Source organism: Chiloscyllium punctatum, chromosome 42 (genome assembly GCF_047496795.1).
Source record: "Chiloscyllium punctatum isolate Juve2018m chromosome 42, sChiPun1.3, whole genome shotgun sequence".
Taxonomy (NCBI): Eukaryota; Metazoa; Chordata; class Chondrichthyes; order Orectolobiformes; family Hemiscylliidae; genus Chiloscyllium; species Chiloscyllium punctatum.
Genome location: NC_092780.1, coordinates 25161322 through 25188665, shown reverse-complemented (window position 1 = coordinate 25188665; position 27344 = coordinate 25161322). Strand labels below are relative to the sequence as shown.

The window sequence follows — 27344 nt, the reverse complement described above, 5'->3', positions numbered from 1 at the left end:
AACAAGTCCAAGCCTTGCCCCACAGAACATCGATGTACTGTTTAGGCAAGATAACAGTTTCTTCTCAACACACAGTCTTTGCTGCATTTTAATTCACAGAGCAACACCATTGCAAATTCCCCGCATCCTATTGTACTTAAGCTAAAAATGTCGCTAGTCTTCACGCCACTGATATTATAACAAAATGCAGAAAATCCTGGAGAAAGTCAGCAGGTACATTTCGAGTCCAGTATGACTCTTGCTCAGAACACCGAAATGATGGTATATTTATAATCCGTGTTTCCCAATCAGTTAGCTTCCAGTTTGGAATAATATTCCAGTCTTCGCAATTCGCCTCGAACTGATGTGTTAAAAGCCTTATATTTAATTTTTTTATAAATAAAAGCAAGCAAAATCGCGAAAATTACCCCCAATTTCCGCAGACTGGTTGCACCTGTTATATAATTAACTATTTAATAGCCCGCTTCTCTCTTTTGTGAGTAAGAATCCTTTCTCTGCCTGGCTTTGAATGCCCGTTCTTGGTGCATTTGGAAAGCTGCAAATCATCTACTCAGCGGGAGAAAGCAAACGGAGCGAACGGGCCGGGAGTTTTACAATGAGGGCTTATTCATGCTGCACAGATCGGCAGTAATTACGGGCCGTTAGAAGGCAAAAAAAAATTGTTAAATACTGACTACACCCCGCAGAGTTCTTTTATTTAAAAAAAAAGCCATTTAAAAACAGTTCTGGAACAAAGTATACATATAAAGGCAACACGCTTCAAGACAAGATGGTCGGGGAGTGGGTGGGGAGGTGGGGGAGGCGACAGGGAAAGGTTTCGATTCATAGACCCCTTGAGTTTTGTCCACACATTCACCTGCTCAGACCGCTACATGCTAGAGATTTCGGCAAAACCAGCCGATATTTGAACAGGGGAAAACGAGGATTTTAACCGTGACGGGAAGCCCTCTGTGTGCGTGTGTGCATTGCCTGCATCTACCCTCAAGGTTTAAAAAAAATCTCAAATTATTAGGAAAGAATAACTTAGAATCTGGAAGTTTAGCTTCAAGCTTTATCATGGTTACCTCCACCCCAATCTCCAACGTTTAACGCTGAGTTGGGAAAGAGATATGACAGTTGTTTAAATGGGCCACGTGTCGGTAGATACTAGATTTTCAAGAGGATGGGGATTCTCCGATTGTATTCACCAAACAGTTTGGGAATCAGTCATTCGATGTCGCATTGTTTTCTTTTCAGACTTTTCTTTTGTCAAAAAGCCGAGAAATAAATGGAATTCAGCATCGGACTTTTTTTTTGGGGGGGGGGGGGATCTCTTAAAGATCGGTTGAACGTTTCTTTTTGTACAGTTCCCAGACCGTCGGAAGATCGGATTTCTTTCTCGCGTGTTCCGTTCCAAGGTTAACAAGAGGAGCAAACAAAGAAAAGCTCGGGTCCTCCACATGTTTTCCAGCACCTTTGAAACCTCCGGTGGGTGAGGCTTTCACGCAGTTTTTCAGCCGTCAGCCGAAACTGTCACATCGCTTCTCATTATCTCCCACAGACACGTCTGTCTAAAAAAAAAATTCTTTTTCCCCCAATAACTCTTTGACAATTCGTTCACCCTCTGTGCAAAAGTCGTTTATAAATTGTCTCTCTCTACACACACACATATATACATATACAAACCTACCCCAACCCGTCGTCACATTGACAATACAGGCAAGCTAGTTATAATCAAATTGATCCAAAAAATACATCCGAGCAGTGAATCCGCAAATCACCCGTTAATTTAATGATACGCCAGAAGCGAACTGAACGGAGCGGTGACAGAGAGGAGAGAGGACAAGAACAATGTACAGAAATTAGTAAACGATCTTGACTTGTTCAAACGAAGTTCCGGGAACTTGTCCCACCTACAATTCACCAAGATTGAATCAAATGATCATTGCGAGCTTTGACTCTGACGGGACAAATACCTGGTGCGGCCGAGACACGAGGCTGCAAGGACGGCAGTGACAGCGCCAGACAATTCGCCGCTTTGCGACAGGACTAAAGATATTTATAGTTGAAGTGGGTATCACATGAGAATGTCATTTACATCGGTGCATTGATTAACAGATAGCGGAAGAGACCAGGTATAATTAAGGGGCAATATGTAAGGTATTTGTCCTAAATTGCACTTTAAAAATGCAACTTCTTTGCTCCTTTTCCTCCTACCCTGAAGTTTTTTATAACGTGATGGAACAGATAGAGGCCGAAGGAACCCACAGCTACAAATAAATGCTATTGTAAGGACCATGCTCCATCACAGCGGTCCACTTTGTTTCGAGATCATTTTCATCCATTTTTTTTTAAGGGAAGCATCCTGCCTCTCTAGTTAGATTGCAGTTATGTTGTATTTGAAACATAAACTTTCAGAACGTGGCGGCATCTACACGGTTTTCCTATCTACTCTTGTATTCCCACCTCCAGTCTCTGCTTCCCAACCACCCACACCCCAAAAAAAACCCATTCCTTGTTTTTACTGCGCCCTGCTCACTTTGTTTCAAACTCAACCTCGAGTCGCGGTTCCTGAGCTACGCATCTGTTGGCGGCTGGGGAGTTTGTTTATTTATCAGGTTCTGTCACCACCCACACCCACCAACACCACCCCTCTATGTTCACCTCCTTCCCCCACCCACCATCCCAAACTCAGCTCCCCACCCAAAGGATACATAGTGGCTGCCGCGCACAGGACAATTTCCTCGCATGTTTGTGTGTGTGTGAGAGAGAGAGAGAGAGATTGTCGGTTATCTGGGACGGACGGGGCTGCTAGTTGCTGAAGCTGGAGCGCTCTCATTAACCGAGTCCTAATTAAAGTTAATTAGGATCGCCGCCGGCGAGGTGATGTAATACGCCCGTCGTCCAATCACACGGCAGGAGACAGCCAATTGGATACGTTGGCATATCAGATCCATATGCATGAAGCAGCCATGCAAATCCAGAAGTTTTCCTGAATTTCACGGGGAATTCTCTCAACTTAAACCCCTGTTTTGTTTTCGACTCAGCCGTCAAGCGGGAAATTCGCCTCTGCTCGGGAAAACCGTGGGGGAAGACGCCTGGATTTGGTTTTTGGCGAGCGGCCCCTGGGTCAGTTTCATGTGGCGCGTCAATTCCTTGTCAATTTCCTGCACGCTGGTAATTCCTAGTCAGTCCCGTGCACTTCCTCGTTAATGATGACTATGACCGCGATGGCTGACGGTCTGCTAGCACCAGACTCATCCAAGTCGGCCTTTCTGGAGTTTGGTCATCCCGCTCAGCAGTCATCCCCTGGCATGTCCCATGGACACTACCCGGTGCACGGCCTGCACTCCAGCGGACACTCCCAACACGATGGCTCCTATTCCGGCGCCTCTTCCTACGGCAGATCGCTGGGTTACCCGTACCCGAGCTCAGTTAGCAACCACGCACCCAATCCGTACATGCCCTACCAGAACAGCAGCACTTTGGGCCACACCAGGTTAGAGGACTCAGGTAAGGACGCGGGCTCCGGCCACCGACTTCAAACTTACTGAGTAAAGAAAGCAGTGTGTCCGATCGCTTTCCTCTGTGGTTTCTGTAGCCACGCTGCAACTCAAAGCCTTTTTGGAGAGAGTGCGCTGCCGAGATTTGAGAGGCCTCGCTGATGAAATTATTTATAAGTTCATTAAACGAAAAGTAATTGCGGTCTTTAAATAGACAATCGCAAGTGGACAGAACTACTGCTGGGAAATCTGAAGCTGTGTACAACTCTCCTGTTCCCTGTCCAAATAGTCACATTCACGGACCAGCGCTACAGCTAAAATGATCTATTGTTTGCCGAGAGATCCACTTTGACCAGGCTTTTTGTAGAAGTGTATTATCACATTGAGCGGTCGGGGCAAATATTCCCGACTTGGAAGACAACGCACGCAAATGCTGCTTTTGTGTGTGCGGTAGAGTCAGCTCCGAGTGAGGGAGAAAGCTATAGACATCTGAACTGAGTTTCTGCAGCGCATCCAGCACCTAACTTCGGTTCAAAGCATTACTTTCTTTCTCTCTCTCTCTCTCCGGTTATCACTCGCATTGTTAAGCTTGCGTCTTTAATGGGATCATCCATTCACGGCATGTAAATTTGATATACTTTTTTTTGAGAGGTGGGTGGCTGTTGTTGTGGAGAGCAGATCGTGTTGTAGAACTGATATTCCCTAAAATTACATTCTTTCCACTTTCACTCCAAGAGCACGAGAAATCGACTGTAATCGAAAACGGGGAAATACGATTGAACGGCAAAGGGAAAAAAATCAGAAAGCCAAGGACCATTTACTCGAGTCTGCAACTACAAGCCCTGAATCACCGCTTCCAACAGACACAGTATTTGGCACTACCAGAGAGAGCAGAATTAGCAGCTTCTCTGGGACTCACACAGACACAGGTAGGGTACTAGGCAGAACCAAGGCTCCCCTCTTTAGGGGTAAAAAGTCCACTTTCTATTTTTTTGTTGATTTATTTTAAAGCACTGTCTCGTTTATTATTGGGGAAAATCAAACAGGCCATCCGTGTACAAACATAACCCCGTCTGTCAAACACAGATCAAATGTAAAGAAAAATGTTCACCCCTCTCTGTTGGTAAAGGGGATGGAATTTGTCCAATTAGAATTATGAGTGATGAACTAAATGTTAAAAAAAAGAAACAGCAATAAACAGGGCTCGCTGGGAATCCTTGGACGGTTCACCCGAGATCCGAACACATTGAAAGCTATAAGGGCGCTGGAATGTGTGCAGAAATTCCCACCTCAGATTCACTAAATGACAGCATGTGTTGTGGAGATGCAAGAAGATGTAGCGTGGACTGAAGCATGTCCCCCCCACCCCACCCCCCAATGTTCAACAAAACGGCACGGGATCTAATTACAGCACTGTATGTGCACGATGCCGTTTTAGAGAAATTTTGTTTTTTTTGTCTAATTTCTAGAGGGTGTGGCGTTGGAAAATCCTGTGTTATGTAAAAAAAAAGCCTCTGTCGCTTCATCGGCCCAGATTTTATTTTGTGTGGGGGGGATGTTGCAAAATAAAACGCTCATCGTTTACGCGCCAACTTTATCGCGAAAGGTTTTTCTTTCATAAAACGGGATGCATGTTAACAACTATTCTCCGGGAACTTGAAACCTTTTTTTTTCCTGATTGGTAGCTCAGGGCGGAATAGTGCTTTTCCAGCGGCTCCATGACTGCTGCGCCTTCCTTTTACTATCACTTCCCCAGGTTTTAAAAATCCTACATTCACCTATCCAAAATGGCCGTCTACGATGAAAAGATAACCATTTCCAATTCTCCGAATTTATTCCAGTGCATTAGATAAATCCACACTGCAGGGATTCACAAAAGACGCGTTGCTTCCTCCACACAACTAAAATCATCACTTGTTTAAAGACCCTCAATAAACCAGCCCATTGTGTCATGCTGCCTTCAGGCTTGTAAAAATACAACAGGCTATCCATACATAATTGAAGTATCAACGATAATTTCCACAGTGATCAGCTTCACATAGACCAACCCCCTCCCAATTTTCTTCTGGTGCTATTAATTGGATTTTTTTTTAAAAAAAGCAAACTGTATATATGTAAAAGGAAATTTCTAAACAAACTGAAAGAGTCCTCTGCTTCACGTTATTCATCCTAGTGCAGCAAAACTAATTTATTTCCGCATTCGGCAGTTTCAGTATTTCAGATGTTTTCAGTTTGTTCCTGTAAATGGCACAAAGTGTACTTTGCTTGACGACCCTCTCCAGTTTGAACAGGCCACAAACAATTATCCAGAACTATTATTGGAAAGACAGTTCAAACGTGTATGGAACAAAATCTCGCAAACACATTGTTAAAATATACATGTCTCAGTGAGGGGGGAAATGAAGATTATGCGGAGAATTGACCTGCATTGCTACAGTCCCTTCTTGCCAAACGAATGCTATTTGATTCAATTGTCTAAGTGTTTGTTTCAATTATTGCTGCATTATTTCTTTAAAATGTCATAAGGATTTGGCGACAGCCTTTTGTTTTAGCTCTTAAATTGCTACAACAATTTTAGCGGACTTTCAAACCCCTTTATTTAGAACAATTGAAGGAATGGTAGTTTGCACACACGTAAGAAAATTGAAAATTGACGCCCTCCAAATTCTGAGCAATTGTTCTGGGTGCTTGTCCTCTGCTCGATTTTTGTTGTTGTTGTCCCGTGGACAATTTACCCAAATAGCAGTAGAGCAGTTAAAGCAGGCAGGTAACGTGTTAGCGAGCGACACTTCGATATTTGGGTTGTGTCTGAACCAGAAATGCTCGCTATATAATCGCCAGGTAGTTCTACGCTGGAACATTTTAGAAACAGCGTCCTTATCTGGTTGACGTAAAAGGAAAGTTCAAATAATCTATACTTTTTAAAATGCAGGTTAGCTACCGATCCCACGGCCTACATGAAGGCACCGATTTTTTTGGCTAAAACAATTAATAATTGGACGCTTGATAGATCAGTATAAAATAATTTGTAACTGAAGTTGTAATTTTTGTGGATTTGTAACGCTGATTAAACGTTCAGAGATGTTGCATTAATCTGTTGACTTTTTTGTGTCACTTTCTTCTCCCTGAAGTGTTGGAGCAAGGGGGAACCCGACAGTAGTCTCCTTTAGCCTTTTTTTTTACACTCTAATCTTGCCTGAGGAACTAGGGTCTGCATCAAGTCGTTTTGCATTGGCAAAAGACTTGAAAACCCCGTAATAAGCAAGGACATGGGATTTTCAATGCAAGTTAAATTGCCTTGAGCCAAATTCCTAAAATGCCACAGGTGCTGTCCCTAAAAAGATACCTTTAACTTCAAGTTAAACCGTGACATCTTTACTAAGAAAGCAACACTTTTTTTAGATGAAAAATTATTATCCACAATCAAATTCTACGAAAAAAATGTGAATGTTCGTCTTTATTATGGTCTGTAGGGCAATTGAAATTACCAGACGTTATGACTTATTACCGTCAATCTCTAGCTTTTTGATCCTACTTTTACTTGAGCTACGTTATACAAATTCCTAAATGGTTTTTAAAGAAACTGCTCTTTATTGGATAGTGGCATCTCATCTTGTTTTGTGTTTAAAACCGCCTGGGCACTCTGTTAGCGTGTGTTTTATTTGTACTTTCCCATTGAAACCTTTCACAACTACGTCATCTGAATCTTTAATATGCATATACCGTACTCAATTGCGCTCAATTGCTTTTGGAGCTTCTAAATGTGAGTAGATAATTATTTACTCACGGCCTTTTTTTTAAGAGCAGCCTGTATGTTCCGGCAACAATGGTTTGACAAGATCATTGGGAACGGCTGCAGTAGCTTATAGTCTTGTGTATATAACACATTAATCATTTATAAGTATTAACAAATGTGAAACTAGTTTGTTTTTACGAAAAAAAACCCTAACATATTAAAAGCTAAATGGGAGTCCTTTTGGGGGTGTTTTGGCTAGATGACTTGTGAATGGACAAACACATAGACAATCGATTTTTATTGATTTTAAATAAAACGTTGGACTGTTTTGCATTCGGCAAAAGTCCAAAAGCGCCGGGTTAGCACATTAGCTTCGCAGTACGGTAAAATGTGATGCGTTTGTTTTTCATTTTATTTCAGGTGAAAATCTGGTTTCAGAATAAGCGCTCCAAATACAAGAAACTGATGAAACACAGTTCCAATGTGCAAGAAGGCGACCACCTGCCCACCTCCGCTGCTTTGTCTCCATGTTCGCCCAATATCCCACCAGTCTGGGACGTTCCCATGCCAAATAAGGGCTCCACTATGCCACCGAACAGCTACATTAACAGTTTTGGGTCATGGTACCCGCCGCCCCACCAGGACACCATGCCAAGACCCCAGATGATGTGATTAACCCAGAGTAGCATCATTCCCACAAACTTCTTAAAAACACTCAAAACAGTGTCACATGATTTGAAGTAGTCTTATGGACGAGAAAAGACGACTGAATCGACATAACAATGACTATATGCTTTCAGTCGTATCTAAACAGGTTTGTTCCAGAAATACAATGAGTATATAGAGTCAAACTCCTCTAATGAGTGCAATACACAGCTATAGAATGTTTGTAATTCTATTGGAGTAGTTTGATGCGTCTATAATCTACGTTGTGAATTACAAAAAAAATCTGATTTTATACCTGTTCTATTAAACTCAATTTTAGTGTTTTGACAAAACAAAACTTTTTTTTACTCCAGGATGCAAATCCTTCTTAGTTGGGCAAATGCATGGGCTGTATTTCAAAGCGTTTAAGGATAAACTAATCCAATCCCTTCTTTGGGCTTGTACCATATCAGCTTTCTTTTTTGTGTATTTTTATTTAATTACCGTAATTCAAGCTTGAAGCATGAATGTGTCATTTGCCATATATGGCTTCAGTCAGATCGAGCTGCGAACACCTGGTTAATTGAAGAATATGCGGCTGGAATATTCAGGGTTTTTTTTCCAAAAAAAAGATCTGTTTAATGTGAAGTGAATTTGGTAAATGCACATTTACAATCACAAAACCGGAATGGTTCAGCAAGTTTGGAAATTCGCGATGGATTTCAACAGTGTCGGCTTTGATTGTTGATCAGAAATTCCCTTGAATTTCTGAAAAAAAATCAGTACCTCAAACAATAACCGTTTTCAAGACCCTGGAGGAAATATTCTATCTTTCCAACATTTCCTGTATTTTTTAAGACAGTAAACGTTTGATTTGCACTGTATCTCATTGAACTGGGCCACTCTAAACTCCTATTTCCATTGAGATCTCCAATTTGTGGAACTGCTTTGGGCAGTAGTTCGGCCATGTTCAAATCTTTCAAGGGTTAACTAACTGGAGGCGGAAAACTCTGGGCTGACTCGTTCCCACCGTTTGCAACAGGGTGCATGCACTCTGTGCCCATCCCTCTAGTCTCTCAACAGCAAACAATGCTGTTCACAATGAACGTGTTTTTTTAAAATTTGAAATACAGCCTATGTTGTGACATTAAAAAGCAAGCAATATGAAGGTAAACGATTTCTTGGAGAGCAGACAGCGAGGGAACATTACGTGTGTATATATTGTTTAATTAGTTGTAAATAGTGCATATGTATTATGTCTCATTATTCTAAGTAAAACCCGTGTTAACGCGATCAATCGAACCAATTTGGATAAATATGGCTACCCAATTTAATAGTACGTTTCTCAGGATTATAGAAACCGAAGCGTGTTAGCATTTTTCTAAAAAAAAGCAATGCCGACTTAACTGTGGATTTAATTGTAATTATGTGTAAAGGAAAGACACAAGGTTTGCATGTAATTGATCAAACTATTCCATTCATTGCACATCCCGTCACAGTTTCTCGCTTCAATTTCCTTTTGGGGTCAAACATAAAGAGGAACCTCGATAGAATTTAAAATATATAAATATATAAAATGTATGCGGCCATGTTAAAAAGTGGAAGAAACGTGACTTTTTTTTTGCATGACCACATTTTGGATTCGCCAAGAACTGGTGCATTTCTGGAAATGTTGTTACTTGTCTTCATGATTAAAAAAAACCTGGACTTTTAAAATTAACCTGTGGTTTTCAGTGTGGTCACCAAGGATCGTGCCTCTGTATTTCTCACAAATGACAGAAGAATTCCTTGATAATGTGAAAAATTTGGTTTGAACAAAAAAAAATCGCAATTTGTCTGTGATTCTTGATTTTGAAACCTTAATGTGTTAACAACTGAGACATCTTTTCCCCTTTAAACTAATTATACATTTTGGGATGAGATAGCTGTAATTTGGGGGAGATTTATTTTCTATTATAGAAGGGCACGTCCTATTAAAAAGGTCCTAACAGAGAGAGAAAAATAAAGTTAGTACTTGTCGTATGAGGAATAATTGTAGATAATAACATGTCTTTCCAATGTGCAGTATATGTATTGTCTGTTAAATGATTCCGGCGGCTGTACATCATCTTGTACTACCTGTGGCCAGTCGATGTTATCACCAACGATCAGTATACATTCTCAACGCCCCAACATGTACAGTCAGTTGCACTTTTGACATTAATATTTTATCTTGATTTTCATTGCCATTCATCCTGATCAATCCTTCAATATATGCACCTAGATGACAGTTATTTAGTTTTCCGCTGTTTTAACCCCCTCCTTCCTTAAAGTAATAAAATGGTGCCAACGTCGAATCAGCAATGCGTGTGCCTTTCAATGTCTGCAGTACGTCAGCGGAGGCCGATCCAAAATCTGTGCTAATTCTGTTCTCAGTAACAATACTCACTGCAGGGGAATAGCACCTTTTGTACCAGGGCCGTGTTTTAGCGTCTCTCCCCGATATGTTACTAAACATCCACTATCATGCCTTTTGGATGTATTTCTAAACGGAGTGAAGAGGTAGAGTCTGCTACAGTATATCCCTGATTAGCCAAGTAAATGATAAATCCGTCCTATCAAATGAGATCGATTAAGATATAATATGTGCTGATTGCCAGTCAGGGCTAGCGGCCTTTAAGCCCTCAGGCTTGGAAGAATGTGTTCGACGTTTTCCTGGGGGAAAGAAAATGCTGGAAGCGAATAAATCTATATTCCTCGTTCAGCGGTCTGACAGATACACCTGTATCTAACATTCCCAATTAAGAAACTCATTACTTACCACGTGTCTCTGATCTCCACTTGTCAGGTCTCACAAACTACAACACGTATTGAAATCCATGGTTTGCTCTCCCAATTTTTTGTCAAAGTCAGTCTACAAGACAAGATAGTGGTGTTTACAGATTTTAATGCATAATAGCTCGCATGTCAAGCCTCCCCCCGTAACATCTGCACTGGAAGCCGTGTGCAAAGCCCACTTCTCTGCTATTTTAAGATTTTTTTTATGCTTGTGTGAAAAGGGCTGTAATTAGAGCAATTTTGACTGTAGCTCCCTGAATAAAGCGCTTTCCATCAAGATAATTACCAGCAATTTTCAGTCGCCTAAATGCACTGCTTAATATGTAACAATTCCGAGTGGGGGGAAAAAACGCGAATCAGGCAGATGCACTGGTTGCAGTTGGGCAGCCCAGATTTGAGTTATTATTACCTAAATTACTTGCAGGTGTATATTGTAATCAGCAAAATACTGATAAAGGAATATATACACAAAAGAAGTAGGATTGGATCGATAGTCAAAAAAAACAAACGACGAAATCTGCATCACAAATGGCGCGACAACATTCGTTATAGAATTAGCGAACCGAATTAGGAGACAATAGTTCACTTCTGTATTGCTGGTTCGTACCAATGTGGACCAGCCCCAGCCGTTGTAGATTATTTAATAGTAAACTGCTAAATAGTCCAGTGAAATGTTGTTATCTCTTAACTTTCACTACCTTGTAGGAAAAATTGTAACTCCCCCACAACTCCCCCCCCCCTTCCATTAAACAGAATATAGAACATTACAGCGCAATACAGGCCCTTCGGCCCTTGATGTTGTGCCGACCAGTGGAAGCAATCTGAAGCCTATCAGGCATATCCTGTGAAATTGCAAGTGCTGGTATTAAAGTAAAATAACATCAGAGAACAAAGATACAAGGATAAAATGAATTCAGTAACATTGGGTCTAAACTGATGGCTGAGATACAGAATAATCAAGTCACAAGCCAAGTGAAAGATAAGATCGTGGGGTTCTGGTTTTTCTTCTCTCCCCTGTTGAAGTGCACCCTCTTTTGTTATTTCAGATACAGTATCACCTAAAACGCATCCTTTTAGTTTATTGACATATTCGGTCTTAACATATTTCAAATCTTATCCGTGATCCCTCTTAAACATTAGCACACATTTTTAAGTGACTTGCCTGGTGAGTTCGGCTAGCCTACCCATTGACACCACCAGGCCTGTAAGTAATTTTCATGTACTGGAATACTCAGCAAATAATCTATCAACAAACCAGTTTGGTAAAAGGAGGGGGAGGGGGCAGATTATTCCCCGTTACACCCAATGCCTTTGGGGTAAATGGGTGATGGAGCACACAAGGGAATCATAAGTGGGTGTGGAATTATTTCAAAACTTGCATCTTGGCTGATGTAATCGAGGTAGCTTATTAGTATTTTTTTTCCAAATCTCCATTGCCTCCCCCGTACACAACAGTTACGTCCTTTGAAAAAATAATCCTGCCCGTTGTTTTCAGCAAACTATCTGTCCTAACGGGTCGACCACCCGATACAAAAAAAATGCATGACTAATAACATACCGAATCAGGTTGCTAAACGTTAAGAACGCCTTCGAGGCAAAAGAAACATACCACATGCAACCACAGGGGTGAGCAGAACACACATCCGTCTCCTACATCGAAACTTAACATGTTGCTTTGCGATATTGCTAGGTATCTCAGCATTCCTCCCTTCTATGTAGCAACACCTTCAATGCACAGGGCAGTATATTTCTTAACTCCACTGAAGCAAATATCCTGTTTAAGAGAATACGAGAATCATAGACGAAGGCGAGAGCTTACCTGCCAAGGCTGGTGTGTTTACTCGGAAATTATTTTGCAGCCTGAACAGAATGGCAATTTGTCAGCCTCTTTTATTTTCTTCCCCTGAAATGCATGCGGTAAAAAAAAGTGCAGGAAATGGAGCTAACAACGCCGGTGCTGCTAGCTCTGGTTAAAGCTCCAAGTGTGAATTAATTCTGCTATCAGCGTCCTCTTTATATTCTCAGCTCAATTAGCCTTTATTACTGGCCATGTTTACTCATCGAGAGATGGGATAAAATGTGTTGAATAGAGAAATTGCTCATCTTTGCAAATTATAGGTAATTTCAAAGCTTGAGATTATAATAATAGCAGTCCAATCTGGACAGCCTACGTATAGTCTTCCAAACAGCATAATTACTGGAAAGGTTTAGGAACTCCAGAGAACTGAATTCATTATTTACTCTTCTCTTTGACGAACTTGGGGCTGTTTGATGAATACAAATCGTACAGATATAATTACAGTTCGGATTATTTTTTTTATTATTACAAGCCGCTGGGACACATTCTCCAATAAATCTGGGAAGGATATTGCTTGTCCACAGTGAGGAGCCGAGATCAGACTAGGCATTTATTCCCTCTTTTCTCTGTGTGAAGAGAGAGGTTGGAAAGTGGTCTTTTTTAAGGTGAGGTGAGGGATCTTTGTTAAAATACTTTCCGCTGTAACGGTTCAAAGAGTTGTGAGGTCAAACCGGGCTCCGGCAATGTGGATGAAATTCTGCTGCACGCTTTGATGTCTAAAGATCAGGGGGGGTTTTAAATCGCGTATGCTCGTGATCCGCCTCGCCGGATCTCGGTATTTCTTTTCCGCCGATTGCAGACTCGGGAGGGGGCGGCAGTTCGAGCTCTCGACCCGAATCATACAGCGTGTTCACTTGACAGAAATGTTGGGACTGGGCTTCGTTTTAACCTTCCGTGGGCAGTCTTGCATAGAATCCTGGCATCATGTTCGGGATTGTCAATTCTTCGCTTTAATTGAATCAACGCTACAGCAGTACAGGGGGGGTTCATCACGATTCCATAGTTCCCAGGCTGAGGAATATTATTGAATGCAAATGGTGCTTTTCAGGCCGGAAAGGGTTACACTTAATTATTGCTCTTAGGGACGATGTTACATGCTAAATGTTATGTAATGATTCCAGAATGCTGTTATATGCCATCTATTTCTTTTTTAACATGCACAACCCGTGCCGAAATTGGACACACTGCTTGCTTCCTTTCAACTCTAACCGTACATTCTAAACGTTGTAAGTGCAACATTTGAAATCACGGACATTTTGCGACAATGAAACTGAAGCTTTAACTTTTTTCCAATTATGCATCCCCCCATCTCACCCCCGACAACCACCCTCCCCACTGAAACCCACCCGCGCCAGTTTCACTTTCTCTCTGTCAATGGGCGGGCTATTTTTAAATCATGGCTCTAACCAAAGTATTTACGAGCTGCTCTTTGTACTGCAAAGCGTTCTTCTGAAAACAACATTATCTTTGTCATCCTCACCGAGATGACTGCAGTCCACTGCTCCCTCTACCTGTGTCACGTAAAATGCCAGCATTTAGATAGCCTCCACCTTTTTTGTGTGTCAGTTTTAAACGATTTTTCCCTCCTTCCAACACTCGTTATCATCAATTAGAGCCAGTAAAAACAGTTTGTCAAATGTTTTTCGCACGAAATGCAGCACTAAGAAGTTACACACTGGTCCATCAGTGTGATTTGAACCAATGTATTTGCAACATAATTAATATTCGACATATTTAAACATTTCGCTATGCAGAAGTGGATTGTTATATATTGTTCGAAGAAACCATATATGTATTATTTTGTGGAGAATGTTCCTTTATTGTCTATCCCTTCAGATGCCAATTTTTAGGTAAAGTCATCTAAAATTCCACCATGAAGTAAAGTGAGCAGATTGTAACCGCCTGACCCATCGAATAATGTTCAAAAACAATAAAAAAAATCATTTGCTGATTTTGCAATTCGAGCGTTAAGTGGTTATAATATCCAGGCAGGGGTGCATTGGTGTGACCCGCCGCACCAGTCCGACTTAACAAACTGACAGTTCGTGTTTCGCGAATCGAGGAAAAAAGTTCATAGAAATTAGAGGCACGTTTATTAATTAAAGAACGCATTTTCTGTTCTTTGGATACGAACTTTGGTGGAAGTGTTACTTTCTGAAACTGAGACCTAAGCAAAGGTGTAAACAAAACCACAGCCGAAAGAACCGCGGTTGCTGGAAATCACACCCAAAAGCAGGAATCAGGGAACCAGTTCTAAGGAAGGGTCACTGAACCCGAAACATTTAACTCTGATTTCTCTGCACAGATGCTACCACGCCTGCAGAGCTTTTCCAGCAATTTCTGGTTTTGTTTCTAACAAACAAAGCATTTAATTTCCTGGCCGCAATGTGAGTCGGTGGAGTTTCTTTTGGGTTAACTTTGCACAAATTGTAAGGCCTAGGAAGTGCAGAGGGTTACAATTTTCTGCCGTTTCCCCGAAGGAACCCCCCCACCCCCCACAACCGTTAAATTGTTCTGCATGTCAATATACTTTCCTGTATGGCTATGGGAACAATATCATTTGCGTTCGTGCCATTTTTGCAGTTTGCCGGGGTGGCGGGGGTGGGGGATAGTTCCCGCAATAAAATGGGAGTATTCCTCAAGCGTCTGGGATGATATCTGTCGAAATTCTGTCACTGGTCATCAAGAGTGTTTCGCTGGAGTTCTCCCTGTCTCGACACAGAGCTGGACAAGAACGCTTTCTTTAAAGTAAAGAAATAGCGCGATGATGCATTGATATAAAATGAACGTAAAATGATGTTAATTTCTTCGATCAGTTCCCATAGGTGTTCCATGTACCTCACTAGGCAAGATGTGTGCATTTGCTAGAATTCTGTGCACAACGTCCATCACAATATCTGCATGTAGTTACTGGGCTACATAACAACATGTAGTGTGATCAGCGATCATTTTCAACCAATTTGTCTGCGTGCTTCATAATGATGACTGATAACTGATCATTGTATTTTAACTGCAGCCTGCAATTGATGTTGGTCACATTCTCTACAACTGCACTCCTTTGCATAGCGTCTGGCGAAACAATTTTATTCTTTTGATCTATGGATTTCCACTTTTGATCTATGGAATTTTTTACAGCTGTTGCTACCGACTGAAACAGAAACGATTCATTCAACAGTGACATCGGCTTTCCTGGAGGGATTCTGTGTACGACTTGGCGGAATAGATGGAGATATTACCATGACAGAGGGCAGAGTCATGGATAGCACAGTGAAATCTGTGGTAACTTGGGTCTCTGGTACTCCCGGCGCAGCCAGTGTATTCCTCAAAGTTTGGAATCTGTCTTTACTTTGAGTTTCCCCCAATTTATCACTACGCTGTATATTTTGCAACATGACACACACACACACTCCCTTCAATTACAGCGAGGAGACCGCTTTTAGGATTTCGTCATGTTTTAATTACTACCTAAGATATTTCCTAACGCTGCGTGCTTGTTACTCAGCCTTAGTTATTACTCGTATTATGTACACAAATAGAGAAAAATAACCCTGACTCCCAAGCTCGCTGTTGTAAATAGTACGGTGCGCTTTTAAGTTCGAATAAGCCATAAGCTGTCCACTTTATACACAGGCACATAGATGGGGAAATCAGGGCAACTATTCTACGGAATTGTACGAAATAGATCTACTTATGTGCAGAAAGGACAGTACAAATACACGCTACAGAATGCCTGCGTTAGAAGCAAATGCGTTATCAAGTTTTGAACCGTTTTCGCACTGAAAGCAATGGCATTTGATGTCCTAGTCCTACATGAGAAATACTCCTGGCTTTATTTTTTTTTACGGCGAGGCTGAACCTTGAGCGGTAAGCCTGTTAAAGATGCTGTGCAGTTAAATGTGTCGGCGCAGTTACTACCATTGGACCTCAAGTCACATATGGATTCGTAGTTTGCATGGGGAATTATTGAGAACTACCTGGGGATAGTGACATTTATCTCACTACATATCCAAACCAAATATTAGTTCTGCTGCAATACACTAGGCACAGGCATGAGTGATGAACTTTGTCACTGGAAATATTTTCCACTCCAAGTTCGCTTCCAAGTAACTATCCCCTTTTATTCCCGTTCCCCTTCACTGGTAGACGCATCCTTTTCATTGCAAATGCCGACCTCTGTTACATTCGGCTGTTGAGTTCGGTAAGAATAGGGTTAAACCAGACAGCTCCTGTTGTAGTCAGCCTGGCAATTGCAACAGCTTTGATGCACTTGCTGGTATGTGAGCTCTAGCACGATATTAACCCCAGGCGATGGAGCAGTTTTTTTTCTGGCAGTCGTGCCTAATAAAATCCTGCTCCACGCAACTCAGTGTCTCCACAATGTCTGCCTGGCTGTCGCCTATAGAGCTTTTGCACGCAGCCCTCAAACCAAACTGCCTTTAATAGCAGGAGATGGGTGTACGTTTAACTATTTGCTTTCCATATGCTACCCTTACGTGGAGTTTTCGTCGGTTTTCATGTGTGTTTTAATATTTCATTGTATTCCGACATTGTATCCAGCCCTGTTTGAGAGAAGGGGCCATTTCGGTAAAGTAACCCAGCTATTAGTCACATTTCCAAGCCTTTCAATCTTAGTAGAATGCAGGTGTAACCAAGGGTCACCATCCTGTTAAATTGTAACTTCTAGAATTTGTACAACTGGGGGGAACGTCGGAGATGGTACTCCGATTAAGAAAGCAACTTTAGCGGAACCTGAATATTTAATTATTTAATGGTGACTCAGGGAAAAAAAAAGAGACCACAGTGTGAATACGGAGTGCAGTTTAGAATAAGCCATCTTGTCAACAGATTTCAAGTTGTCATCATTTCTATTTCCTAAATAAAGAATATGAAAGCAAGTTGTGGAATGATGACTTTTTTTATTATTATTAACATTCTCAAGGACATAGTCAGACAAGCATTTAAAAGATTTATTACAAAACAGAACGTAAGTTAAAACAGAGCTTGGTACTTCTCGGACATTCTTTACAAGCCAAATAGTTGCAATGAAATTTTCATGATTTTGAGGAGTTCCTCCCAGTGTCACATATATTCTTAAAAATTACCCGCAAGGTTTTTCTTAATTATTACTTTATAGCTGGAGTGTAAAATTTTATGTACACTTTCTTTTAGAAAAAGATACCCTGATGGAGCATCATAAATAGAGTTCCTGCTATTTGTCCACAGTTTGTACTCCATCGTTTGATCTATTGCAAACTGAATTCCCATTTTACAGTGAATACCATATTTTAAATCATACTGCATCGGACATCGTTCAATGGATACAATATATCTGCTACATCAAACAAACTGGCCACTACTCTCTAATATTATACAGGCAGTAATAATTTAACCACTCCAATAGATCAAAAAAAAACTTAAATAATATAACAAACCATAGGCAAAGGAATGCAAAAGATTGTGTGTTACTGAAATTGGGAAAATTATAACAGTTCAGTGTGCAGCGGAGATCTGACAACTGGCAGAGTTACAAAATACCTCGATTTTGTTCCTCATATACAGTTATTGGTATTATGTACAAAACTGCTTTGTTTTACTATAGAAATGAATGGGGGTACATGCTGGAAATTTATTCCATTTTCCTGATGTTTTTAGTTCACTTACAGCCTGGCTCTTCTGCAGTATCGATGTAGAGTTTTATTCACTACATAACTTATTTATTTTTACACATCTGTGAAGAGTTTTGGCATATTTCTCACACCCCCCCCCTCACTAAAAGGAGCTATATAGACGCAAGTTGTTGTTGTCATTTTCCAAAACAGCAAGAGATCAAAAGTTCAAATGTTTCAAGGTTTTTGAAGTAAAAATAAAAGTTTTAATAGACTGCTCCAGTACTCTGAGGTGGTGGCTGGTGCAGTGAGTTTGTTGCTGTTAAGTGAGAGCCTGAGGGGTGGGGTGGGTACCAATGATTAAAGTCTTCCAGGTAGCTCTGAGATGAATTATGAGGGGTTTGATGTTGGATGGGGTTCCTAGTTGAACTGTGGCTCTCCCAAACGGCTGGAGAAGGTGGTGAATTGCATGCCATCGAGTCGCTGTTGTTAGGACTGTGCTCCATTGTGAGCTCTCCATTTTTGTATAACTTCTTAAACTTGGATCTTCTGTTCTGAAACCAGATTTTCACCTGAGTAGGTGGGAAAGAAAATTTTTAAAAAATGAAATTTGTGGTTAAGTCATTATTTAACATAATAGAGAAAGCAAGCAAATATTTAACAAAGGGTACCATAAAAATCACTTCTCAGAAATATGTAACTGCAACCATTATTACAGGAAAGATTTGCCTCTTTATGGTCACTTAGACTAAAGGACATTTCTTCTATTTCAGTTTTCAGTTTTTAGTACTTTTTATTTAATCCCTGCAATCTTTCAAAGAATAAGTTCATTTTACTACATAGATTCTGTTCTGTAATCAGTATTAATCCAATCTCATGCTACACCCCACCTCATTCAAATCTTCCATGTATGTAAACACACACGGAGAGAAAATGTGGAAAACACATTTTAAGGCTTTTGAAATATGTTTGAAATATTTTCATACCATTGCCTTGATACTTTTATTTTTTATTATGTAGAAAACTATATATGATTGCAGGTAGGCACAATGCCAGATGTTTTCCCTCTTTGTCACTGATTTAATAAATTTGCTATTTTAAAAACATAATATTATATTTCTGTCTGATTACAAATTTACTTTGCAAACTGTTATGTAAAAGCTTTCATCATTACACCATTTTATCTTTTCCAGTGGAAATAGGACAGCAATGATCAATCAATGAAAACGAAACAAGACCTACAGTGAAAAATGTACAATCCCATAAATAAGTGAATACTTATTTGGCTACATGGTGCATTCTCAAAAAGGCAATGAAACCAAAAGCATGGTAATGATTGGCTGTGAGAAATATTTGGAGAAAGCAGTGTAGTAAGAAAACTTGAAAGTGATGAACCATTTCAGATAACATCGTATATATTGCTAGTATACCTGTTTATAAGCCAGTGTGGAAAGAAAGGTGACTTGTCTCAGCAGTAAAGCGGGTGTGGAGCAATCACTCCAGATACTTATTGCACCCTCCCAGGTTCAGCCTTAGCCCAAGGGTACTGATGTAAAGGCAGTGGGTGCACCGATACTGTGAATAGAGTTTACCTGTGTTTGCGTAAGTCCCAGAGATGCTGCCAGTTCTGCCCGCTCAGGTAATGCCAGATACTGTGCCTTTTGGAAGCGTTTCTGCAGAGCTGCCAACTGGAAACTTGAGTATATTGTCCTGGGCTTGCGGATCTTTTTAGGTTTCCCGTTCACAATTCGCACTTCAGGCTCCGGTTCTTCTTTCACTGAAACTTAAGCACACACCAAAGAAAAGTTAAACATGGTCTCACAGAATAGTTGAGACTGCACATCGTAAAAAAAACATGATGCAGCAATTCAAAATTCACACAAGGCTAAAACAAAATTGTTCTTTTTCCTTCTCATCCAAATTGCAAATGTAAAGTATATCAAATGGGTTGCAGAATTCTTTAGAACATTAGAATGCAACTTGAATAGTTGACTGTTTAACAGAAAGATACTTTTAAAGCTCAGTTTGCCATTCTATTAGTTCAGGCAAGGATTCCTTGCATAATACTAATTACAGAAAGAGGGAAGAAACTGCTAATTATTATTATTGTTAATTATTATTACACGATACAACCCAAAGGATTATTATCTAATTTAAACAGTAAAATCCCTTTTCATGTTTTCCACGTCATTCATATACAGCATAATTTTGTTTACTTATGTTTTATATCTGTAGTGTGCCAATAGAGAAATAAAATCATGGCAGGATTAAGGAAGACATCCCCATACAGAGCAATCTCCAGTGCCCAAATGAGGAAGGTGGACTGGGGACAATCTTTACTGTGTGCAACTTGAAATGATGTGGCCAGCTTTAATTTTCTAATCTGCATTTGTCCCTTTTAGAACTGTGACAAGATGTATTCTCGCTGACTAGAAATTAACACAACTTTCCCTATCACGATGTACGATTGTTATATTGATGTTTCACAAACTAGCAAAGCAGCAATGCGCCTGAACCTGAACAAAGCAAGTTCGTACCCGTCAAATGCTGAAAACAAGTCTTGGTCTTAACACCAGCTCGAACCCAGGACTTCTGTCCACCTACTGGTCTCGCAACCCTGTTAGGTTCAAATGTTACTGTAAAGAGCTAATCAGGTCTACCAAATTCCTGCTTACATGACGAGTGTGCACTTTGAATAACTCCTAGTATCACTGAGCAGCAATTTAAAGTGATATTTTACATTTAGTCGAGAATTTAACTTCCTTAAATACTTTGGGTTGTCATTCCTTGGTTGATATTGTCAAGTGTGCCTGGTTAAGATTCTTATTATTATTTCGCGCCTTAAAACATTTTGGTCACTACGGTTGGTTCCAAAGATTACAACACAAGCCTTAACAAAGCCAAGTGTACTGTAGCATTGGGTAACACCTTACTGTCGATCTAAACCGCGTCAGCCGACCTCGAATAGTGAAGCGAAAATGTGTGTGTTGTCTGTCAAGTTAGATACTCTATTCTGATGCAGGTATCTCCGCACGCCATGTCAGATCATCCAGCCTTATAGCGTCTGATAAATTATGTTACCGCTTTCTGTAACACTCCGTCAGGCAGAAACATTCACGCACAAAGACTGGACTAACAATCTCCCTCTAACATGCAAACAGGCAAACCTCTCTGCCTGTGAAGGAATGCGACAGTATATAGGAGGAAGCAGCAATTAGTTTGCACTTGGCGTTCGACTGGAATGATCTTCGCAACTGGGAATTTCAAGAGACCTTACCTCTCTCGGCCGCCGATAGTTGTGCATCCCTGTTGAAATGGCTGTACTGGCGGTACGAATTGCTGTAAGCATACTCGGGCTTTTGGGAATAAGAGCCAGGCCCCGGAATATTGTTCAGATTAAATTGGTGGTACGAATAGTGGTTCACCGGTTGAGAATAGGCTGACGAGGAGTAGTAGTCGTGTTGAGGATGACAGGACTGCGCATTATAATAGCCAACATCTGTAGCCGTTGATTCTGGGAGGGTTGGAGAATCTTTCGCTGGGTGACATCCCATCGAAGTCTGCATGTCTGTGAGGAGGGCAGGCAGCTTTTTTTCATAGGTTCCACTCATTGTTCCCAACGACCTGTTTCTCTCTCTTTTTCTTAAAAATAAAAAAAAGAAAGACTTTTTTTTAAAAAAACAAAGCTCAAACTATGCACACATCACTGTGCACCAAGGAGATGAGATCCTTACAGCAACTCCAACCAAACTGATGGAAGCTAACAAGCCCGGCGTGCTTAAACCCCTAATTATATGGAACCGAAGGGTGGATACAGGAAGCTTATTGGTTCCACAGATGTCGCCGAGAAAAGCAGTCCAAGTTTTTCAGACTTCCCACGCTCATATTTGTGGAGCCAAGTCTATTATCCCTCTTCCTCAACTATTAAAAGTGTCTGCCTTTTCTTCTGTAGATGCTCCCTCCAAGCACTTATTTGGAGGGGCTTGAAGAATTTAAACAGAACTCGGAACAAGTTCCGACTAGCAGTTCTCCGTTTGTAACTGGTTTGATTTCTTACACACACACACACACACAGACAAAATAGGGTGAGACCCGATCTACTTGGGCGAGGCGAGATGGTGTGGTAGCGCCGGCTTGACATTCTACAGTCTTGCAAAGGAAAAGAAAACAGACAGCGAGGCGTGAGGAGTTCTGCTCGTTCCTGTTCGAGCCACATTTATTGTCATGGCTACGTGTAACTGAAACTTGTGCTGAAAGCTGAAATAAGCTAAAATTTCCAGGAAGGGTTGATACAACATATCGGCCTTGGATCATACAAATATCCAAACCGTTTAACCTACAGCCATAAACTTTTTAAACCGTGTATACCAACTTTTTAAAAATAATATATACAGTTCCAAAGCTACCTGCAGCCTCCCAACTGAGTGTTTTAGTTGCAGGGAGCTGGGTGTGGTTTAACCTGTGTTGCTGGTTTTACCATGGTTTCAGACGCCGGAGAGTAAAATGTAACACACACACACATCTAGAATGTCTCCACCTTTCGTAATTTGCGAAACACCCTTCCCACAGTGAGTCCGAACAAGCTGCAAACCGCTGACAGACATAGTGAATCACGGGGGGCGGGGGGGGAGGTAAACGAGCTGAGGTGTCCCGGACTGTACATGCCGCGGACGCAGTGACACCAACATGTGGTGCTGCATGGACCCAGACACCGAGAGGGTGACCCTCTCTCCCCCCACACCTCCCCCCCTCCCCCGCCCACGTTTACCTGACCGACCGGGAGACTGAGGCAAATAAACAGTGCGCAGGACCGACCAGGCTCCCCGGAAAGATCTCTTCGCTCGCGGGCTTTGAAGAGAACTTAAATAACTCGGCTCCAAAGTGAATGAAGGGAAAGAAACTTGCAGAAAACAAACGGCGAAATTTTGCAAGTGATTAGGACAAAGTTTGAGGAAAGGGACCGGCTCGTTATTTTAGGATGTGCTTAATGCAGACTGACAGATCCTACAAATGACCACATCTTGTAATATTTCACATCAAACATTACATTAATGTAAGGTGGTGCTTGTATACCCCCCCCCCTTCCTGAATATTTAACAGGAAACATTTTCACGGCCTCTGTTCGTGAAGCTGAAAGAGGGCGAACTCCGTCACTAACTGATGTTGAACTTGGTTTCTTTTTCAGGTTTTACTCTTTTCAGCTGCATTCCCGCCCCCCCCCCCAACTATTTCGTTTTCTCCCTGAATCTCAAAACAATATTTCATGTTATAGGCGGATTATAATCAAATACAAGACAAACTGAACCGAGTTCCTATTCCTTATAGATTCTATAAGTCATATAGAAAACACCGTGCAAAGTTAGTTTACATTGTTTCAACTCCATCGTTCCTTGCAAATGCTACGGAATAACAGAGAAACTACACACTTTCGCTATCACACGTTTGCACTACAAGCTAAAATGCACCTCGTATTTCAAATAATGAAATGTCTAAGAATATTTCTGGCGCTGGGAGATTGAGTTGATAATCAGTAATACTGGCAGATTTGATATACAATGGTGCCACCTAGTGTTCCCTCCGTACAGACTTGGCCCCGTCCAGTATTTGGAGCAGTTGTGAGTCGCTTATCCTGAAGTTTAGCTTCGTTTAGTTTTGATTTGTCTGGAACAAATGTTCATGATAAGCAATCTTGCCACCATTATCACCTATCAGACAGAAATCCTCACGCACCTGAACGCGGCTTAATCAAATATCTTAACAAATCACCTTTTAAACTTTAAAATAAAACATAAAGAAAACACGAGGCTGCGGGAGACCTGAAGCAAAACAGACCTGGTTGACCGAAGGGCCTGTTCCTGTACTATACCACATTCTATATTCTAAAAATAGACACTGCTGAAGAAATTCAACAGCTCTGTCAGCATCTTTGCAGAGAAAGCAGAATTAATGGTTCCAGTCCCTTCATCAGAAGCTTTCACACTCCATTGAACACTTAAAGGTTGACAACGGTTGTGTCTTCTTGCTGTGAGGCTTCAATAGATAGGATGAGGAGGTTTTTTTAAAATCCTGGCATATTCTGAAAAGTGACCCTCAAAGTGCGAACGGTACTGTTAGACAGTGCCAGGATGTGAGCTGGGAGCAGCGCTCATTCAAACCTGTGAACAATGGGTCCTTCAAATCTCATGTGCACGCTTGCAGTACAATGGTGATATATGAACACAAGAAGAGGTGACACAATCTGTGAGTCAGACCAAGGAAGGAATATTATTCAGGATACCATTCGTGATTTCTAACGTCAACAAAGTCTGTGAAATTATCTGAAACAAAAACGGAAATTGCTAGAGAAATTCAGCAGGTCTGGCAACATTCGTGGAGAGATAAATCCAATTTCCGCCTCCAGACCCTTTGTCAGACGTGTGCAGAAATGATCTGCTTGGATTTAACATATTTTGTTAGATGCCAACATAGAAGTTTAGCAGCCATTGCCTCTATATTCTATGTAACTTTATTTCATTTTCTTTTTTGGTGAGGAGCAGAATTGTCAAGGTTATCGTCAATAATTCTTCACCGAAGCAAACTGACTTCGGTTTTCACACAAAATGCTGTGAGTATTGTTGAAAGAAAACACAGAATTTGTTGAGAAAAACAGTGCTGAAGAAATTATACCGGATTGGGAACATCAACTCTGTTTCTCTCTCCACAGATGCTGCCAGACCTGCTGAGTTATTTACTGTGTTGTGAAGGACTGTTCCTGATGAAGGGCTTATGCCTGAAACGTCGATCCTCCTGCTCCTCGGGTGCTGTCTGACCTGCTGTGCTTTTCCAGCACCACACTCTGGACTCTGATCTCTAGCATCTGCAGTCCTCACTTTCTCCTATTCATAGGTGCTGCCTAGTAGTCTTATTTTTTTACTCCAGAAATATTGTTACCAACAGAGTCAAACAACTGGACAGTGATTGATATGCTGTGATTGATAAAACAGAAACAGAAACAGCTGACAGATTCCACTTGACCGGCCACCATTTGGAAGAATTAAAGACACCTCAAGATGGCGAGTTTTGAGAAGATTTGTAGCTCAGGTTGAAGTTCTGGATGTAGGTTTGCTCGCTGAGCTGGAAGGTTCATTTTCAGACATTTTGTCAACATACTAGGTAACGAAATTTCTGAAAATGAACCTTCCAGCTCATCGAGCAAACCTACATCCAGATACCTCAAGATTTCAAGCACTGACCCATCATCCGCACTTTCTGAATCATTCAGGAGCTGACTGAATGTAACTTCTTATAGCTTAGTTGGTCTGGCGAAAGAAGCAAAAAGTTATTTTAAAACTACATTAGAAACAGGAGCAGGATATGGCTGATAATCCGCTTGAGCCTATTCCACCTTTCATAGGATCATGGCTGCTCTGACATTCCCCATGTGCAATTGTCTGCCCTACCCCATTACCCTCAATCAAGAATCAATTTCAGCCTTAAATATATACAAAGACTCTACCCTACCCTCTCTCTATAGCAAAGAGTTCCAGACAGGCTCAACCTTTGAGAGAAGATATTCTTCCTCCTGTCAGTCTTAGATTGGCACCCCTTCATTCTAAGATGATACCCACTGTTCCCAGATTCTCCCATGAGAGCCAACATCCTTTATGTTAATTTTTCAGATTGATAACCTTTTGTGAAAGATGCTTCCAGAGCTGTTGAGAATTTTCAACATTCTCTGAAGCTATTTTGCATTTCCAGCATCTGCAGCATTTTCCTTCACGTTGGACCTTTCTGTTGTTAATAGCAGGTTTCTAATATTCAGGTTTCATCTCTCCAGAGAAGTTGTTCACTTTCATGTAGTTAGAAGTGGAGTACAGGCATTTATATGGACACACAGAATAAGCATTTAACGCTGATTTGAAGCACTTTGAAATTTGGCTGAATTTAGATTTGAAGTCATGCAAAATACACTTAGCAGGGGTCTAAGACCATCTCCAAGAAAGAGTTGAACCATATTGAGCTTTCCCCCTGCTGCAATACATCATAAGCAAGGTTTGACTCAATGCCAAGTTTAAAAGCTTAATTCTAATATTTTTGATCTTACCAGAAAATTAACTGCCCCAATGAGACTGGTACTTTTGTGTTTTCCATAGTGCAAGAGTTTTACAAACTTATTAAAACACACTACTAAACATGTGTGTTCCGTGCTTCAATAAAATTATTTTGTCCAATACTTTAAGGAAAATTAATTTAGTTCAAAGAAACCTGCACAGCCTATAACCCATTCATTCTAACTCAGTTAACCCCTTAATTAAACAGAGAATTAAAGTATTTGATAAGAACAAGTCATTATTAGCATCATCTCAACCACTTTTGATTTTACCTGAATTATCTAAGTCACATTGGATTTAACGAAGATCAAGTTGGATACAGAACTTGTTAATGACTCTACCAGGGCTGAGGCATATTTGTTCTTTGATCCAAATAATGACCATCTAAGATCAACGGTGAGGGATATATTTCTATACAGGACAGTTTTCATAATCATTCACTGTTTTGAAATGAGTAGATCAAAGTCTATCATTCTGAAACTTACTCAGATAAATTTAAAAGCAAAATTCCACCTGTCAGTGATTTTGCTAAAAATCATTTTGCCACAGACACGGAATGGGTAATCCCTTTTAAAACATCAACAGTTTTGATAAAGTATTGATGGGAGGAATCTCACTCACTTAGCCTTGAATGTATTCTAAAATGTAAGTTGAATGCTTAGAAAATATGTTTTGAATTAGCCATTACTTTTCCCCATCTGCCTGTCACACTCGCTTGTCTCCATTTAACCTGTAGAGACTGAGGTGGTGAGCAATTAGATAAGTGGCTCCTGGCTACTCTGTCAGCAGCAGGAATCCTATGAGTTTGATGGAATTCACAGCTTCCATTACAGCAGTGTTCAGATCTTATAAAATAAATCACTGTAAAGTACCCAGTTGTCAGCTGCTCATGGAACTTTAAAAGCAAAAGGGGTGTCCATTAGGTTTCACTTGAAATGGGTTCAAAGTTGTTGGAGCACCCACTTCACATTAGCCATAATCTAGTTTGAACCCCAAGTCTATTAATAGCTTGTCAGTTGTGAAAAAAACTGAGAAAATTGGCTGACTCTCATGCAGAACTGTGGGAGCTTTGACTATGAGACCAGGCTGATGTTTCTGGCAAGGGTCCCA

The 27344-nt window shown here is 40.8% G+C and overlaps 2 protein-coding genes and 1 long non-coding RNA gene across 4 annotated transcripts in view; 1 reads left to right on the top strand and 2 right to left on the bottom strand.

The window, feature by feature from the left end:
• Positions 1-12747, bottom strand: part of LOC140465841 (uncharacterized) — a 66007-nt gene extending 53260 nt beyond the window's left edge. For both annotated transcript variants that reach the window (XR_011955164.1, XR_011955165.1), the window contains exons 1-2: positions 12500-12747; positions 10664-10756 (exon numbers count right to left, since the gene is read on the bottom strand). This is a non-coding gene — a long non-coding RNA (uncharacterized lncRNA). The remainder of the gene's footprint in view (positions 1-10663; positions 10757-12499) is intronic.
• On the top strand, positions 1972-9583 carry LOC140465840 (homeobox protein DLX-6-like). Its single transcript, XM_072561675.1, has 4 exons — positions 1972-2049; positions 3027-3492; positions 4218-4411; positions 7639-9583. The coding sequence occupies exons 2-4, from the start codon at positions 3192-3194 to the stop codon at positions 7888-7890; spliced, it is 747 nt and encodes a 248-aa protein (XP_072417776.1). The 5' UTR covers positions 1972-2049; positions 3027-3191; the 3' UTR covers positions 7891-9583.
• Positions 12748-17434: 4687 nt separating the features above from the next.
• Positions 17435-22141, bottom strand: dlx3b (distal-less homeobox 3b). Its single transcript, XM_072561674.1, has 3 exons — positions 21422-22141; positions 19737-19927; positions 17435-18716 (listed from the first exon to the last, which is right to left on the bottom strand). Exons 1-3 carry the CDS (start codon positions 21753-21755, stop codon positions 18411-18413), a joined length of 831 nt encoding a protein of 276 aa, XP_072417775.1. The 5' UTR covers positions 21756-22141; the 3' UTR covers positions 17435-18410.
• Between the last annotated feature and the right edge of the window lie 5203 nt (positions 22142-27344).